The sequence below is a fragment of the Anser anser genome (assembly GCF_964211835.1).
Source record: "Anser anser genome assembly, chromosome: 4".
Lineage (NCBI taxonomy): Eukaryota > Metazoa > Chordata > Aves > Anseriformes > Anatidae > Anser > Anser anser.
The window spans coordinates 21827149-21846847 of NC_139724.1; the positions used below are offsets into that span (position 1 = coordinate 21827149).

General features: G+C 41.2%; 1 protein-coding gene across 6 annotated transcripts in view; it reads right to left on the reverse strand.

Moving 5' to 3' along the window:
* Positions 1-19699, reverse strand: part of LOC310899261 (teneurin-3) — a 242570-nt gene that overhangs the window by 112042 nt on the left and 110829 nt on the right. For 5 of the 6 annotated variants that reach the window (XM_083835481.1, XM_083835480.1, XM_083835479.1 and 2 more), the window contains one exon: positions 6142-6380. The exons of the other annotated variant lie outside the window; for it this stretch is intronic. In XM_083835481.1, coding sequence (XP_083691607.1) covers positions 6142-6380 — 239 coding nt within the window. The remainder of the gene's footprint in view (positions 1-6141; positions 6381-19699) is intronic. 6 annotated transcript variants of the gene reach the window in all.

Here is a 19699-nt window from a genome sequence, read left to right on the forward strand (position 1 = left end):
TTCCTTTTAGAATCCGTGATATATACAGGTATTAGTCTTCCTCAGCATCTCTAATTTGATGGAATGAGAAATGCAGTAGGAGCATAAACCTGGCTAACTGCGAAAATCTGCCACATAGCTGCAGACAGGGAACATATTTCCAACCCACACACCTCAGTGAAGCATTACTCATAACCAAGGTCCAAGCGTAACCTAGGAAGCAGAGTGGGCAGAGAATGCAGGCACCCTGCTGGAAGTACAATAGTTCTTGATAAAGCTCTCAGTGACAATAGCATTACAATTAATGCTATTAATGCTATACAATTAATACAATTTAATACATTAAATGCAGGCCAAAGAGAAAAAGAGTTTCTATAAACACATACTGAAAGTAAAGCAGATTAATGGCAACGTAACTATATTCTCCCTCATGCCTGTTAATTACGATACCTATGCTGGGTATTGTAATAAAAATTCCATTTAAATGGCATTATTAATTAAGTTGTTTTCGTCATTCCTGGCAGTAATTGAGCTTTACGAACAGCAGCATAATGTTAACTTGGCATTGCAATCAAAAAGACATATTATGTTGTTCTTTACTGATAAAGTAAGATAGATTACTTTCGACTACAGGTATATTTAGTCATCGCTTTAATCACGAAAATCCAGTTCTGTAACTGTCATGACTAACTGTCCATTAATTCTGGGGAAGGTACTTCTGCCCTACTATGACTTCTGCCACTGAGCCCAACAGGAAAGGCATCTGGTCCTCTGCAATCTGTGAGTAGATGTGAATGCCAGCAGCTGTCACACTAAATCTTCAGTAACGCGGGTGACCCACAGACAACAAACTCAGAAACAGCACTGGAGAGATGGAAAGTTAACCTCAGTCTGCAGAAACAGACAATTTTCTAAATTTTTCAGGATTACTTAAAACTCACCTGCATGGAAGTTAATTGGCCGTCAGCTGTAATTTTTATACCCTGAATCCTTCTGTGACGCTCTCCTCTAATGACAAAACTTGTTTGCTATGTTTTCTGTCCACCTACTTCTACCATAAAAACTCTTACATTAAGTTGCTCTGTTCTTACTCTCAACAAGTTCTTCTCTCACGCTCTGAAGATAGTTGTTGATGGAAGTTAATTATTAGAAATTCATTAGTGGATAAATTTTCAGCTTAAATGTCTTCAGATGATGATAAAACAATAACAATTTTCAGACTGAGAAAAAAATTGAACGTACAATATAACAGAATGAGCACAATGTCTATTTTTATATAAATGTAGAAAGAATTATCAGTGATTATCAAACATGGCTTTCTAGTCTGGTATCTCTTTTTTGTTCATATTTCATTTCCACTTTGGATTATGACTGTGTGGTCATCCCTGAATCACAGCAGAACAGTGACTTTTCTAATGGCTCTCATAGAATGAAATATCAACTACAATATATGTTGTCCCAGAAGATGTTTCAGTTGTTAAATCTAAAAGTTAGCTTTCTTTTCTGTCCAAAATGGATTTACTTAACTGCTCATAGGAAGCAGGAGTGATAAAAGTAGTCCTGTGGCCATTTCAATTAAATAAAGTTCTATTTTTTTAAAGAGATGTCCTTAAGTTACTACTGATATTTAAATCTTTATCACAAAGAATAACTGGCTGCCATACATTCTTCTCCTGACCACTGGCTGCAGAGGTAATGCTAGCACAGTGATCAATTCTGAGGTACACAGAGCACAAAATGCTCATAAGATACAGACTGCTGTTAAGAAGTCAGAACAGCAGAGGTGGACTGAACAGGTCAGGTCTCTCACCATGTATTCAAATAATATTTTATGTTAATAGAAAACCATTTAGTAGCCATAGGACAACATTCATGACGGATGCATGGGATCATTCAGTGTACAACTCTCCAAACTCAGTTGATTAAATCTGGCACTGTGTAATTCCAGCACTGACTGAGGAAAACCACTTGCCTGTTGGGTCCCCATGCAAGTGAAAATGGCACTAACCTCTTGTATCAACTTAGCTAATGTCAAGATAATGCCATTGGCAATGGAAAACCTGTTGCCAAAGCAATTCCTCGGCTAGAAAGAGGGGCCCTGATATCCCAAATTCTCATTATTTTCACCTACTGTGAATACGCACTAAAGAAAAAATAATTAGTACTGTACCAATTATTCCTTTAATGTAGCTGGTGAGAATCTATGCTATGCAACGACATACTGAAAACAACTCCTGATATAATTCTCTGTAATTGAACAGGGGATTCTTCTGTTAAAAGAAAACACATCCAAGAACAACAAACTGCTCCCTTTAGTAACAAAGAGAGTGGATAGAGAAGATCCAAAAGTTAGAACTGGCAGTTACATACTGGTCATTACATACAAAACTTTGATGTTTCACCTAGGCATTTGCTCTACCAAACTTTTACTGCATTCATTCACTGCAAAAGATGGATGCTAAATGAGACAGTAAGTCACAGGGAGAAAAAGGATAAAGTTCTGTTTTGTCTTGCACGCTGTAAAGCTGGACTCTATTTCTGACTCACACAGACTGCCTGGATAAAATATTCATGTGTATATAAAAAGAGGTCAAACTGAGGCAATGTCATATTTCTTACTCTTTCATGACTTAAATTTAAGACTGTTCTTTCTAGTCTTCCAAACAGGGAAATTGAAAAGAATATTTTTGAAGTTTTCTAAAAATGTTCATGTTGGAAAAGAATTGTCATCTTCTTCCTTGGTTGCAAATCTGATTATGAATAGCAGTTAGCCAAATGAGCAGCTTAAAGAAATTTCAGTGTAATCTCGATCCCCAAACTAAGCAGTTTATATTCTTTATTCTCTTTCTTTTTAATACTCTATTTCAGGAAGATGTTCTTTGAATCCTTTACTTTAAACTGGAGCTGGTTTTTAACTCCACTCTCCTATATATGCTGTACTATATCTTGGTTAAGCGCTTCTTACTTGCATGTTTCTCTTGCTTAACTCATTGTTTCTCAATAGTTTAACAGTAGATGAACCCTTTAATAAGAAGGTCAACATTTTCCACAACTCACATTTATTTTCTCTAAAAATTAGCACGTCTCATTGACAGGAATGATAAGTTTCAACATTCTGAATATTTTAAATGGTTGAGAGACCACCAGTGCTCAAAAATCAAGAGTATGCAGGGAGGCTGGCAGTGAGACTTTCCTTTCTTTAGACAAAAATAATGTTTTCAATTCCTTGTGACCTCCAAGACTACATTAAGTGGCCTTACAGCGTGGCGCTTGCTGTGGTCCCTTCCTCTGCTGACATATGCTGCTCTCACCTCCTCTTTGTAGACTTTGTAAACGTAGGAGTCTTTCCTGTCACAGTGATGGAAGAAGTGCAAGACAGACAAGACTCGGTGTAGCTCCCCTCCACTGGCGGGGCTAATTGACTGCGTAGCTCTGCAAAGGCAGACATGAAGTCTAGCAAAACTGTCTCTTCTGCCTTATGTTGTCTACGCAAAGGGATCTGTAGTCACTTTCTCTACCCCATATCCACTGCAACTAAAGGAAGCCTGGCCATGACATGTTGATCTCTACCCTTTCCAAGAAGGGCCCAGTTATGTTGCCAGTCCCCGGGTGAGCGATCCAGTTAGGCCTTCGACCTGCAGCTGCCACAGTCACGCAGTGGACAGGGTCCATACTGTGTTCCTTACCAATACACACTGGCATATTTTACAGCAATGGCTGTAGTGTTTTAATGCTTGTGGCAATGTCGCCCTGTGAAGTCAAAAACACGTCTCAAACTGGCTTCACAGATGTGACACGCCACCTCAGCTGCTGTAGGCCTCAGCAGACCAGCCAGATCACTGTGTTAGAGGCATGTCACACAGTGCTAGAGGTCACACAATACCACAGCCTTTCCCAATGTTTTTAGTTTATTATCAATTTCCTCCTCTTTCAATTCCTCTTTCATAGCTACTCTATGAAATATTTAACCAAGACGAAGGACTATTTCCATCTTACATAAATGATTTCCACCAATTTATACTTAGATGGCCTATTAAATGGAGAGTATTTCTGATATTATGTCTGCAGAGATGGGAAAACCACATATTTGAATGAGTGTAATCCATTCATGGTTTTATGGACCCCAAGTTCTCTAGAGAGCATCCCTGAGTGCTGGATTTTACATTTAGATTGCTGAGTTAGCTGAAATACATGTAATATCACCAGTAGGCAAAGAGCTCCCTATTGACTACGGGCAGAGGAAGGCCCTTGTGCATTGTTTATTTCAGCAAGTATGTGAGCTGGCATGTGCCCATGAAATGTACAGCTAAATTTGTCTTTTTTTTTTTTTTTTTATCAGAGTATGTGAATAAATGATGTGTGGAGCTGAAAGCTCTCACTCACTGGAAAGCCTGGTTCTTTTTCCTGAATACAGGAATAGAGGCACATTAGACATGCTTATATTTCTTAATGTGCCTGTGGGAGAAATAATCCAGTACAGCTATCTTCTTGTGCCCCTCAGATTCATAAGTAATCTCACTCTTTCAAGCTAGCAAAGTGTAGAACTCAGTTCACAATCAGGTCTTCAATATTTTACTATCTGTATGGCTATTCTTCCCAGTTCTTGACAGCGATACTTCATACTGAATTCCTTCTTTCATAGTTATGTATTTTTTTAGTAGCAGATGTCTGGTTGTAGTGATTTAAGAGGCAATATTATGAAGACTGAGCACAATTACTGTATTTTGTAAATGGGATTATTTGAATCGCACTTTAAAAAGGATGCAGTGTCAAAGCTTAACTCTACACTACACTTTTATACTGCTGTGCACATTCGCATAAAAAAAATCCAAGGCTTGCAACGGACGGGGCAGCAGTGGCAAGCCCTACATTTGTATACATGCATTTTGCTCTCTGGGGCTCACAGCTGAGGTGGAAAGGGTGCTCTGGGGGTTCTGCTTTGCCAGGGCAGAGAGGAATTTCTCCAGCTACTCAGCAACCCACTTCCTTGCATTGTTCACAGGAGCTTCTGCCCAGTAAGAACTACTTCAAAGGCTTTATACAGCTTATGCTCTGCCTTGGATTGAAATGTAGCAAGCCTGTTTCAACAAAGGCAATAAAGATTTAAGGATCACAGGGCCTTCTAGGCTTTATTATTAATTTATCCTGACTTTAAAACGAGGGAGAGAAGGAGAGATTGACTCCCCACCCTTCCTCTTCTTTTCTTGACTTCTTAAGACTCTGAATTGGAACACAACCAATGCCTTACAAAAACCAGACCCTTAAATTTTCATTTCTGATTTTAAGTTCTAATTAACAAATCTTTTTTTTTTTTTTTTTTTTAAAAAAGTCTTTGAAGACCATTTAAGGACTCAGAGGTAACAAAATCTGTAATCTGGACAAAGCCATGGAAGAAATTACACACACATACATGATAAGCCTGTTCTGTTCCCACATTGAAGTCAATAATGTTTTTGTCACGGGCAAGTGATTCCCCCACTAACTGCCTAGACCTCAAATTATATGATATTTAGAAGAAGCATTTATGACATTAAATAAAGTGAAGAAGAAATAAAAGAAATCATGTGAAATTCAAGTTGGCAAAAATTAACAAACAGAGAAAACAGTAAATAATTAAAAATAAACACCCCACAAGAGAGGAAGAAGTCTCCTTCTTCTCTGCATGTTGTCCTTTTGGACATTTATTTTCCCTACCTTGCAATCTAAGTCTATATTAGACTTTTGCACTAGCTATAAACACAAACATACATGTATATAATGATGAAATAAGTTAAGTTATAATTCCTAAATGCTGTGTTAGTTACATTTCATGCAAAATGAGAAGTGTACCATAAATATGCTGCAAGCTATATTCACGTCACAGAACTTTATAGCCTGTATTTTGCATATATGTTTTTAAGTGCTCAGACACCACATATCTTAATTGCAGTTTGAATACTTCTTTTAAATTAGTTCATCCATTGTCATGCCACAGAGTGCTTGCAAAGTATTCAGATTTTCTATCATCTCAAAATAATTAGGAGTTTTCATTAAGTCATTGTTGTGGTTTTTACTTTTACCAAAAACTCTGCTATACACGAAGGTTGAGATGGGACAGCACGTCTACAGTCCATCAGACATCCCTATTTATGATGACAGTTATCATGAAAAAAAGGAACTCACCTACAAAGTAGGACAGCAGTATTGCCAGCAGCACTGAGACCCCTACAGCACAGAGAGCAGTACATTTCCAGCTACAGTACTTCGAAGACTTCTTGAATTTAAAAGCACTTCTGGACAGAGTGTTCCTAGGTAGTGGCCGAGTAGGAGGGGAATAAACAGAGCCGGATGCCATTGTGTACCCTGGTGTTGCAGTACTGAACAGCGGTGTGGTCCCTGTTCCTGTTTTGAATAGGAAATGCCTGTGGAAGGAAAGAGTGTATGGTAAACTACACAAGTAAATTAAGCTGGAGCACAGGCAGTCACACTGCTTTTGTTTAATGTTGTCTATTTTTCAAATGTCTACTAGCATCCAGTCTGCAAAGGGTCATAAAAACAACACTTGTCACAGCACTTGCACTTTAAAAAGGCACTTTCATTTTAAGAAAAGATTGAAAAACCCCAAAACATGAGTGACACACTGGTATCCAGATTAGAAACAGAACTACCAAAAAATACCGTATGGTAGAGAGGAGGTCTCTCAGAGTTTATCCAACAAGTACGGACAGGCTTTCTACTGCTGTTTATTTTTGTTGGCTTCCACTACAGACTACAGGGAACTCCATTAAAAAGTCAATATTATGCAATCTGACTGTAGCCCATACTACTTATCACAGTTTTCTTGGGTAAAGTACAAAGAAAACAGCAATCTTTCAGATATAAACTTTTGGCAATTTTGCCAGAAATAGTCATTTAAAAGATTTTTTTTGTGTCCTAACTATTCAGTACACTAATTCATATCTCCTTGCACATAATCTTACTGTATCAAGATCTGATTATGGATACAGCCGCTAGTTACAATCTGGCAAGTACTCTAAAGATGTGTATTTAGTAGGCACTCAGAAAGAATCCCTGCCAGAATCAGAAATGAGAAGCAAAGCCAAATTTAAGACACACTCTGTGAGTTAACAATAAGCTTAATTTAAATTAAAATTTCTCAAGGAAATACTATTCCCTGAGTTTACCTCATTACATTAGAATCCTTCTATTTTAGTTCACACTAGCATATTTTTTTTTGGCAGAGCCTCTTAAAGGAAGCATGGCGTATAGGCTTATACTACCTGGAGTTTTTCTCCTGACACGTATATACAACTCTACAAACAAAACTTAAGCCAAAGGTCTTTGCACCAGGCTTTTTTTCCACTGATTTGTTATGCTGGCAACTCTGTAGTGTATGGCTTGGCCTACTAAAATCAGGCTTTGCAAAGTAAATGCATTATAACTAAAAACGGTAAGAAAGCCCACTTCGGAGAAGTTTGATCTTACCAAGTGGAGGAACAGCTGAACAGAACGACAGAGGTGTTTGCATTTTTAGTAGGTAAGAGGCACTCATGAATTGCTGATAGGCAGTTCCTCCTGAAGCCTAGTAAGAGCAAGTCTATGCTGTTTTTGTCTACTGCATGCCATATATACAGCATGGGTCAGGGGCTCCAGAACCCCATGAGCTAGCTTTGGAGGGGAAAGCCCTCTAGGCTACACCACCTGACAATGGGCTCGTCAGGACTAATTCTTGGCTGATGGGACTTTTGTCCACCAGAAGCCATGCTTGCATCTTTGCATAGTAATGTACCAACCTATACAAGTACAGCGGCTTCATTGGAAATGTGCTGTGCAGACACTCAAAATTAATTTGCCCCTCTGCACCCTGAGAGAAATACCAGATGATCAGGGTTTGTTATTTGCTTGTGGTTTTGCTGCAGGAGGTTAATAGATAAATTTGAACATCTTGGCATATGCCCCCTCCTTGCAAATATATGCATCACAAACACAATCCCATGAAATAAACTATATGCAGTTTACTTCGGTTTGAACAACATGAAACTTGCTGGCAGTAGCAACAGATGGATATAGACTAGATCTACTGATGCAAAACAGCACATCCAAGTTTTTCTTAGCTTCTGAGCCTGGAGGATTATTAATGATTTCAAAGGACAATGCCATCGTGGTTTAAATCCTCTCTAAGACACTACTTCATTAAAAGTTGTGACATTTTCTACATAGCAAACACCAAAATAAAAATACTTAGCCCAACATAAAAAATGTTTTAACTTGGAACGTTGTTACTTTAATCTTAGGGATATACAGAAGCATGTAGATTTATTAAGCTCTGATAAAGTGTCTTACCCACTTGACCTTTACTGCTCTTTAATTTCTGGCTACATATAGTAAATGGTATCTCCAGGTGTATCTACATGGATCTCAAGATAACAACAAACAAAGAAGGCTGTTTCCTTCTCAGTGCATAATAAATAATGCTTTCGGGGACTGAAGGAAAGCCATACAGCAGATATAATAATACTCCTAAACATCAGCTTTCACATTAAAAAGAAGAAGCTGCCTGACCAGCATCTCCTTGTCTCACTTTTAGGCTCAACAGACCAAAAATGGAAACTTGCATTATACAAGCACTTGAACGGAACTCCATACAGTCTAAGCTTTAACAAAATAATGCAACAAAACAGTTAGCCTCTGATCTTTTTTCTTCTATTTTCTCTGAGAAAGTGAGAGCTGAGATGTTGGCTTTGGTACAGCACAGCCTACCAGAGACTGTAATCCACATTCTCAAAGCCTTTGAGGAGTTAATCCCATAGATAAACCTGGGAGATGGCCGCATATCTGCGGTGGTGTGAGCTGTCACAGTTCTGACAGTCCACCTCAGGCATCAAGGCAATGAAAGAAAATTGTAACTTTTATATGTGAATTCAGCAGTGTGCAGTCTTAGGCAGCACGCAGCACGACTCCTCACTTCAAGCTATTCCTCCCTTGCTTTGAATCACATTAATACAATGCCAGAGTGGTTGTACCGACTGGCTGGAGGCTGCTGGGGGAAAAAATACGGAGAGAGTAAAATAATGACAAAAAAACCTGACTGGTATCTTCCTCTGGGTTAAGAAAATTTGTTTGGATCTCTCTATTTCTAATGAGTGGAGTTACTAACAAAGTTGTCAGAGACTCTCCTGCTACATTAACTCAGAGTGATCAGTATTTAAAGTGTAATGCTATCAGGCCTGCACATCTTGTCTGCCTCTCTGAGCCATGCCAAACAGTGTTCCTATGAGATGAGCAGAAGGATATGGTATCTGACAACAAATCCAGCCTGCTTCCAGACAATGCCAAACTTCTTTGTGCTCTTGAAATATAATCTATCCACAAATGGTTTTAATTATCTATATATCCATTTATCTTGCCTTTTCAAACCATGGTACTTGAGTAGCTATTTTCTAAAGACTTAACTGTTTGCACTATTTGACCAGGCACTGACTTACCAGCAATTACACTACTTTTCATCTCATAGGGAGCTTATAGCATCTATAATAGTGTATCTTCCATTCAAAATTGATCATTTAACAAGCACTTGCTAGATCTTCGTGTAAGTAGCACTTTAAATATTTTTTTAAAGCTTCAGAGTAAAAAATTCCGTTGAACCGTGGTAATATTTTACAAGAGAAGCTAGTTCTGTTATCATGTAAATCAATTCATTTTTAAAGCAAATAATCTCATACTTTTATGTTTATTCAATATATACTTCCGTCTGCTAATTCAACGTACATTTCTGTTAAAAAGTGCAGCCAATCTTAAAATTTTAGGTGGAAAGAATTTGGTACCTAGCAGTTCTGAACTACAGCTTGATGGTAAAATGGAAAGTTATGTCATAAAACTAATCCTTGCTTGCAAAGGCAGCTGGGAAGTCACCTTATTTCACAAATGGCAGGCATTGTGCTTAACTTTCCTCTCTTAAAAGGTAAGAGAGAAATTAAGTAGCAAAACCCAAAGAAGTCAAGTGAGAAAACAAGCTTGTGAATAACAATAAAACAATCACACTTTTAATTGAACTCAGTACTCTCTGTGTGTCAGGGGCTGGTGTGCACCTGCTGCCATCCAGATGATTTTTTTTCCTCTTCAAGCTGGGGGGGAGGATTCATACCAAATAAGATTTCCTCACTGCTGCCAGTTCCTCTGTGGAAAATAAAATTGAAGTAACCTCTACTAAATTCAGTAAATGGGAAAGCAGGACGGGAAAAAAAAGTGATAAAAAAACAGGAGTTGGGCAGAAAGATTAAGTTAACTGAAAACTGTGTCTTTTGAGAAATGGAGATAGATTACTAAAACATTGAAGGACAGTAAGTCTCAGACCATAAACCCAAATAATTCTGATATAAGGTAGCCCAGTGTCCAGCAACGCAAATGCAATTTAGAATAACTTTCCTTACAAAAATATCTGTGACAAAATCTTTCCACTTCAGTTTAGAAAAAAAATGGATACTGCGCATTAATGAATGCAGCATTACATAAACATGTCTGGAAGGCCCTGAAGTCCAGACCGCCAGAAGCACAGTTAGTACATTAATAAAGTATCACAAAACAAAAAGGACTGTTCTACATTACTTTTAAATATGTTGGTCTAAAAGTTTATACAATTGTTGAATATTTTTAACATTCATAATATAACATCTACAATAGATATGTGACTTTTTTTAGCTTATACTGAGTTGTAGATTTTAGCAAAGGTGATTTGTAGCTACGATTTCTCTGTTTTTGGGCATCGTATACAGAATGCTTTGCAGATGCTTGAAGACTATCTTATCATTTCCAAGAACTTTCTTAGCAGCATTTTAGTTTTGTTTTAGAATAGGTGACACAGCACAACCCCACTAAGAGAGTGCAAAATCCCACGGCAAATATGTCACAACACACTACAAGTTACGCAGGACTCTATTACAAAATTCATTCTAAATAAGGAAGTGTGAAGAAGGCTCAGCAAAATTCTGTTGAACACTTCTAAGTACGTCAGAACATGAATCATGTTTTATCAGGTTTTATCATGTTTTTGAAAGTGAGACTGGAAGGAAGCCACTGTTATTTTTCTGTAATGCAGATTATGACAGTGACCAGACACTGCTGTCCTCCTCATCTTAAGTGCTACAATACCTTGGATCCAGAATAAAACTGTATTTAGAATAAATGTGTTTAAAAAAACAAATCCTTCCCTTCCAAAAGTACACGTTCCCTTCCAAACAGTACACCTTGTGCACTGTTGTGTTCTAGCAGCACCTGAAGAATCTGGAGCATACAAAATCTATCAGTTTGGTTGCATTTCTGCATAGAGAGACTCCACAAAGATCAGTAACAGATTTCATAGTGCCTTGGCACATAGGATCTCAACACAGACTGAAGTTTTCTTACAGTGCTGTCTCCTATACTGCCTTAAATGTTGCCTATTTAATCATTACCATGATGGTATTAATTACACATGGCTCTTCAGATTCTTACAGACCATGATAGGAAGACCACTGAGGAAGAAAAGCTGTAATTTCTTTCTCCCTGAAATTCTCCCTGACCTGAGATTTTGAAGGAGATCTCTTCTTAAAAAAACAGAGGAAGGAGAGGATTCCTGTAAACACATGTGGTACAGTGAGCATGTTACGTTTGTTCCAAAAAATTGCGAAGATAATTGTATTTGATAGAGAAACACAGATTTTGCACACATAACTGTTAACTGTAACCAAATAGGCAGAAAGAGACATTACCACAGCTGGGTAGATCACCAGGGACAGTATCTTGCTTAAAAGTGGCCAGTGCAAAATGAAAAACTGAAAGTCTTCCAGACTACTTATTCTCTATCAGTTCACAACTCAGGCTCTCACAGATGTCTTGTAGCATTCCGTTCTGTAGGCTGAACACGTGTTGTGTCAAAATGTGTTTTCTTCTATCTATTTCAATTTGAATTCAACCAATTGTTTCCTTGTTCTTGTATAATGAGTATGCACTGTTTGCCCTGCAGTATATAAAGACAACATCTTCATAAAACTACTCTTTGATTCATTTTATTTCTAGGGTAAAACATACAAAAGCGTTAAAAAATAATTGCTTAAAGCAAATAAAAAAAAAAAGAAGAAAAATCAATCATAGAATCATAGAATCATAGAATATCCTGAGTTGGAAGGGACCCTTAAGGATCATCAAGTCCAACTCTTGATACCGCACAGGTCTACCAAAAGTTCAGACCATGTGACTAAGTGCACAGTCCAATCTCTTCTTAAATTCAGACAGGCTCGGTGCAGTGACCACTTCCCTGGGGAGCCTGTTCCAGTGTGCAACCACCCTCTCTGTGAAGAACCCCCTCCTGATGTCAAGCCTAAATTTCCCCTGCCTCAGCTTAACCCCGTTCCCGCGGGTCCTGTCACTGGTGTTAATGGAGAAAAGGTCTCCTGCCTCTCGACACCTCCTTACAAGGAAGTTGTAGACTGTGATGAGGTCTCCCCTCAGCCTCCTCTTCTCCAGGCTGAACAGGCCCAGTGACCTCAGCCGTTCCTCGTACGTCTTCCCCTCCAGGCCTTTCACCATCTTCGTAGCCCTCCTCTGTACACTCTCCAACAGTTTCATGTCCTTTTTATACTGTGGTGCCCAGAACTGCACACAGTACTCGAGGTGAGGCCGCACCAGCGCAGAGTAGAGCGGGACAATCACCTCCCTTGACCTACTAGCGATGCCGTGCTTGATGCACCCCAGGACACGGTTGGCCCTCCTGGCCGCCAGGGCACACTGCTGGCTCATATTCAACTTGCTGTCAACCACGACCCCCAGATCCCTCTCTTCTAGGCTGCTCTTCAGCGTCTCATCGCCCAGTCTGTACGTGCAGCCAGGGTTTCCCCGTCCCAGGTGCAGGACCCGGCACTTGCTCTTATTGAACTTCATGCGGTTGGTGATCGCCCAGCTCTCCAACCTATCCAGATCCCTCTGCAAGGCCTTTCCACCCTCATTCGAGTCCACAACTCCTCCAAGTTTGGTGTCATCAGCAAACTTGCTCAAAATACCTTCTATTCCTACATCCAGATCGTTTATAAAAATATTGAAAAGTACCGGCCCTAAAATGGAGCCTTGAGGGACCCCACTGGTGACCGCCCGCCAGCCTGACGCAGCCCCATTTACCATAACCCTTTGGGCCCTGCCCGTTAGCCAATTGCTCACCCATCGTATGATGTTTTTATTTAGCTGTATGGTGGACATTTTGTCCAGTAGGATCCTATGGGAAACCGTGTCAAAAGCCTTGCTGAAGTCCAAAAAAATCACATCAGCTGGTTTCCCTTGGTCCATCATACGGGTGATCTTATCATAAAAGGAAATCAGGTTAGTTAGGCAGGACCTGCCCTTCACAAACCCATGCTGGCTGGGACCAATGACTGCTTTGTCCCCCAGGTGAGCCTCAATAAGTTCGAGAACCATCTTCTCCATGATTTTACCAGGCACTGACGTGAGACTGACAGGCCTGTAATTGCTAGGGTCTTCTTTCTGACCCTTCTTGTAAATCGGCACAACATTTGCCAGCTTCCAGTCTACCGGGACCTCTCCAAATTCCCAGGATCGTTGAAAAATAATTGAGAGAGGTTCCGCGATGACGTCCGCCAGCTCTTTCAGCACCCGGGGATGAATCCCATCCGGACCCATGGACTTGTAGGGATCCAGGTGGAGTAGCAAATCCCGCACACGTTCAGGGTCGGTTGGGAGTTTGTCATCCCCACCGTCCCAGCCCTCTAGCTCAGGGCACCCTGGGTCCCGAAGCCCATCATCGGCATTGAAGACAGAGGCGAAGAAGGCGTTAAGCGTCTCTGCTTTGCCTATGTCATTGTCTGTGAGGAGACCTTCCCTATCAAGGAGCGGCCCTATGTATTCTTTAGTTCTCCTTTTTCCATTCACATATCTGAAAAAGCCCTTTTTATTTTCTCTCACAGACACAGCCAGCTTCAACTCTAGGTGTGCTTTGGCCACACGAATTTTCTGCCTACAAACACGAACGGCATCCCTGTATTCTTTCCATGACACCTGGCCCTCCTTCCAGTAGCAAAACACTCTCTGTTTCCGCCTAATCTCCATTAGAATGTTCCTGGTCAGCCACGCCGGCCTCCTGCCCCGCCTGCCTGACTTGCGATATTTAGGAATTGCTTGATCTTGTGCTTCTAGGAGGCATCGTTTAAAGAATGACCAGCACTGGTGGACATCGAGGCCTTCAAGAGCAGTTTCCCAGGGGACCTTGCTGACTAGTTCCCTGAGCAGCCTGAAGTCCGCTTTCCCCATATCTAGGGATGAGGTTTTGGTGGCACTTTTCTTTCTGTCACCGTAAATTTTGAACTCAACCACTTCATGGTCGCTTTGACCAAGGCGGCCACCAATCACCACATCTCCCACCAGACCCTCTCTGTTTTCTAGCAACAGGTCTAGGAGGGCACCTTTCCTAGTTGGCTCCGTTAGCACCTGCACCAAGAAGTTATCATCTAGGTGCTTCATGAACCTCCTGGACTTGCTCGTGTCAGCCGTGTGGCACTCCCAGTTAATGTCTGGCAAGTTGAAGTCCCCCATAAGGACAAGGGGAGTTAATCTCGAGGCCTCTCTTAGTTCTGTAAAGAATAATTTATCGGCGCTATCGTCCTGGCCAGGCGGTCTGTAATAGACTCCCACAACGACATCCCCTTTATTCGTTCGTCCCTTGATCCTTACCCAGAGGCTCTCAACTTTGCCATCTCCGACCTGAAGTTCCACACAGTCCAGCCCCTGCTTCACATACATCGCCACCCCACCACCTCGCCTACCCTGCCTGTCCCTCCTGAAGAGCCTGTAACCATCTATCGCAACACCCCAGTCACAGGACTCATCCTACCAGGTTTCGCTTATGCCGATGATATCGTAGTTGCAGGACTGGGCCAGGACTTCTAGCTCATCCATTTTATTCCTCATACTGCGTGTGTTCGTGTAGAAGCACTTCAGGTGCGTCTCCTTACACTCAGCACCTTGTGGATCTGCCCGAAGGACCTCACTGGCACCCAGCCCCTCTGATTCTAGCGTACCTTCCCTTAGGTCTTCACCGGCGTGCCTGGTTTTAGCCCCTTCCCCCTTCGACTCTAGTTTAAAGCCCTATCTATCAGCCCTGCCAACTCCTGACCAAAGATCCTTACCCCTCTCCGAGAGAGGCACATCCCATCCGGTGCCATCAGGCCCTGTGTAGCATAGACCTTCCCGTGATCAAAGAACCCAAAGTTCTGCCGGTCACACCAGTCTCGAAGCCACGAGTTTATGTGAACAGCACACCTTTCAGCTTCGATCCCCCCTATCGGAAGGACAGAGGCAAACACAACCTTCGCCCCTGATCCTCTAAGTAGTCGCCCCAAATCCCTAAAGTCTCTTTTGATCCCCTTCGGACTTCTCGTTGCTACTTCATCGCTACCAGCCTGAAAGACCAGTAGCGGGTAGTAGTCAGTGGGCCGTACCAGGCGCTGGACTTTCTTGGCGAAGTCTCTCACCCGAGCCCCAGGGAGGCAACAGACTTCTCTGCGGGTTGGGTCCGGTCGGCATATCGGTCCCTCTGTCCCTTTCAGAAGGGAGCCCCCCATAACAATAGCCCTTCTTTCTTTTTTGAAGGATGATGTGGCAATGCGGTGTGTAGGTCGCCTTGTCTTAGGCGCCCCCTCCAGCTGGGACGGGTTTTTATCTACTTTATCATTCGGATTGTCTTGTTCTAGTCCTTCATATCGATTATTTAAGGGTAGATGAGAAGGTGAGGTGGGCAGAGAGAGGGCTCGCCTACCACCCCGAATAGGCACCTGCCTCCATTCCCCCCCTTGATCTAGGTCTCCTCCCGCTGCCTGGCAGGAGGAGGGAACCTCCGTCTTCTGCATAACAGGAGACGCCTGTGCTGTGGCAGGCTCATGAGCCTGCCTCAGAGAGGGTAGAGTGCACCTCCACCAGTCAATTTCCATCTCCGATTCCCTGATGCTTCTGAGCCTGTTCAAGATTTAGGTTCTTTATGGGTCAGGCAAAGACAACTGTGGAGTTGAGGAAGACTATGTTCAGATACCTGTTGTTCTGATGCAGAATATAACAAAATTGGCATTTGGAAGACAACTGAACAGAAACTGACTGGTGGAGAGGTAAAAGTGAAAAGAAAACCTATCCTTAACATCTTTTTGTATTTGGTTCTTTTATCCTCAGGTACCAAAAGACCTCCAGATATGTAAGTATATCTGTGAGTCTCTGAAATTTTATTTTGTGGGAGTAACAGGGCCACTAATCTGATAAATTTGACTCATTTGTTCTCCTTGCTATCTGAGAAAAAACCTGGACATACTAGCTATTGCCAGCATGAGAGCTCGCTGTTGGACCACAAGCTTACTGCAGTTTACCTTGTCAGCCAAGGCAGTACCATTCTGCCTTCTGTAATCACAGTTTACCTGCTTTATGAAACCAGCACACCAATTTTCATACTGTGGAGCATAGGTTTATCTTCCCTCAAAAACCAACTCAAATCACACTCTAGTGAGTGATCCAGTATCTCACTCTATTAAAAATTATCTATTTGCCTCTAAGGAGTGTTGAATATATGGACATTATTATATGAAAAAAGAAATTTGTAAGCAAGTCAAGGTAAAATGTTCTTATCTGTTCTGCTGAGGTTCTCAATCTGTTACACTGGATTCACTCTGAAGCATGATGCAGTATATCTACGCATTTGACATCTAAAATTAAGAACACATCAATCATATTCTGATATCCTCAAGAGGTGGAAAAAACTTCTGTTGAATCTACTTCAAGTGAACGCAGGTTGAGAGAAATGTAAATTTTAGTGGATTTATGTTTCGGTGATATACGTACATTTCAGGACTAGTACTTTAAGAGATGCGACTTTGCTGCTCTGAAAGTGACAGTACTCCGAATGGCTTGATTTTGACGTTTCATATAATGGTATTACTGAACTGATTAGAATAAAAACTGTAATTAATCTCTTTTGTACTGAATACATCTGTGATGATTGCTAACTTGAACAAAAAACGAAGTAGCAGGTTTTGTCTAAAAATGGTCCTAATTCAAAATTCATCTTTCTGGACACAGCAACAATCATTAATTCTGCTTTTCAGAAGTGTAGTAGCACCTTATGTAACACCTCAGCAGCACCGTGAAGTTGATGTAAGCTAGCAAGACGTAAGGGTACCTACAGCATATCTTGTTATTTTTCTGATGGTCCAAAGGGGCATAGAGAAGTTAGACAGACGATACTTCTGAGGTGTGGGAGCTCTCATTCTCTATCTCAAATGCTTCCTTTCTGACATATGCAGAGATAGCATGTGTCTATCTCTCTGAAGACCTATCATTTTATTTGCCATTTCCATACAAAGAAATCAGTCAATCTTAAGGAAGTAACTTCAGGAGAGCATGGCTACATCTAACTGCAGATATTTTAGCTTGGGCCAAGCTCTGTCATGAAAGTTTTTGTGTTTCTCTCTCCCTGACTTTCCTTAATCCAAACCAGCTGATTTTCTCCCTCCCTGGAATGGATTATCATGCTTGCTCTTTGTTTACAAAAAACATACCAGATACATTAGCTGTCAGAATCAGCAGAAAACCATTAACCGTGGAAAAAAACAGTGGTCCAAGATCACAATCAGCCATTGCACTGCATCTACTGGCTGGTGTGTTCTAAGTCTTGGCAGACCCTACTCACGCTGGATTGAACTGGGTTCCCTGAGTGAGACCATGACCCTCACCTGCCACGTTACATTCAAGAGCTCTGCCTGGTTCACTAATGGATAGATCACATCAATAAATCTGATTCCTTGCACTGAGTTGAAGAAGCAGATGGAATGAGAAGATTAATCTCCACCGACTGACGTTACAGGGAAGATGTAAAAGAGATAACAGAAATTACTGGCTAGGTCTCATATGAACTCTAGTTCACTGATGCATGAGATCAGCATTCCCAGTAGGCTCCAAAAGGGATTGGATTTTTGTTTTCTCTGTGAGCACTTTATGCCTGTCTTCATCTTCTGTTAACATTCTTCTGAGATGAAACCTTGTAGCTGGTGGTGTTTGCCCTTAGCACAGGCTTATGACTGACTTCCACAGAACCATATGGCTGCATGTAAAATAAATCCAAGCCAGCACAGAAACTACATTATGCTGTGAATTTGTCTCAGTTTATTTTCTGTGCAGAATTGGAAAAAAAAATATTACCTAGGAAGAGGTAGGAATTTCAGCTTCCTTGGAGCCAATATTAATGCTACCATAATCCTGGAAAAAGCTCTAAGATCACATCAGATCAAATGATGATCAAAATTTGAGAGACAGAAAGAGAGGAAAGCTATTACCCATATGCAAAAACAGAGGAAACATCCGTGAGAACCGGAGATAAGCCTCTTGTAACAGCTTATTCAAATGTTTCAGAGAAATATTTTATATATGGTAACATCTGCTTGAATTTGGGTGGGTTTACACCAAGGACCCGCTTTCTTCACAAATTAAAGACTGAAAAAAAAACAGTAGGGCTGCAAGTGCCTTCCTTGCTGCTTCTGTGTTCTTTCACATCTGGCCCCTGGCAGGTTATTGCTCCGCTGCTGGTTGCTGCTAGAGGAAGACTGAAGTCAGGCACAGCAACCTGTAGCAGAAACTTCCAACAGCAATGCAGACATGACAGTATCTCAATCTCCTTTGGAAGCCACTGGTACATGATGGCTTGCACCCAAAATCTCTTCCTTTGCAATGTACCTACCTTCTTGGTGGCATAAGTAAGAATATAGTGCTGTAGTATGCACATGACACTTGTAAGATTCCTATTAATGGTTCCTCGAAATTCAGATTTGGGCTGCTGGCTCTGTCCCCCAAGAAAGAGGGGTTCACTTCAGTGTTACATGGATACACATATCTCAGATCAAAAGAACCAGTTAAATCAGCCTGTTCTGAGCCTGCTCTTTTGTGCTCCTCTCTGCTATGCTGCACTCTGTGAAGATGGGCAAGGGAAACAAACAATGCTAAACTGCACTTTGCCGAAGTGAGCTGGGGAGACTGATGCAAAGAACGACTTGTGATGCCGGGTGGGCAAACCAAGACACCTGCCACAGTTTTAGTTACTCATACTCTTCTCTGCAGGAAAGTCCCATTACCTGCCTTATAGAGGAGAGTGAAACCAGACTCATATATTGCTCAAAAATATCAAGTGACTCTGTTCTCCTTACAGGCTTGCTTTGGGTGTCTTAAAGGTCTAGCACTCACAGTGACTTCCATCTAGGTTCCAGTAAGTGACATGGCTCTGGTTATTCTTGGTCATTGATACACACTTCGGAAGGAGGCAGCAGTTGGAGGGAACAGACTTGACAGCCCATTACTGCATTTTTAGATAGTGATAGTGTTTGTGCTGCTCCAGATCTTGTCTCTCCAGAGGAAGAGAGGGTAAAGGAAAACATCTGAATTTTATCCTAACAACTGGAAATGCTCACGTGAGCATAAGGATTTATATTACAGTTCCTCATCTTGTTCTTCTGGAATCATATCCCAACTGAGAGAGAGGGAGAGAGAGAGAGAGAGAGAGAGAGGTGTCTTTTAAATGAGGTATTATAATCTTGGCCTGCTCCTTTCTTGAATATTGAGTAAGATAAGCTTCCCAGGGAGAAAATCAAAGAGGAAAGGCAGGGCACTGTACTCATCCAATCCCTTTTACTACACTTGCAGTCTTTACTAAGCTGAAAGAGACCAATTATTTATT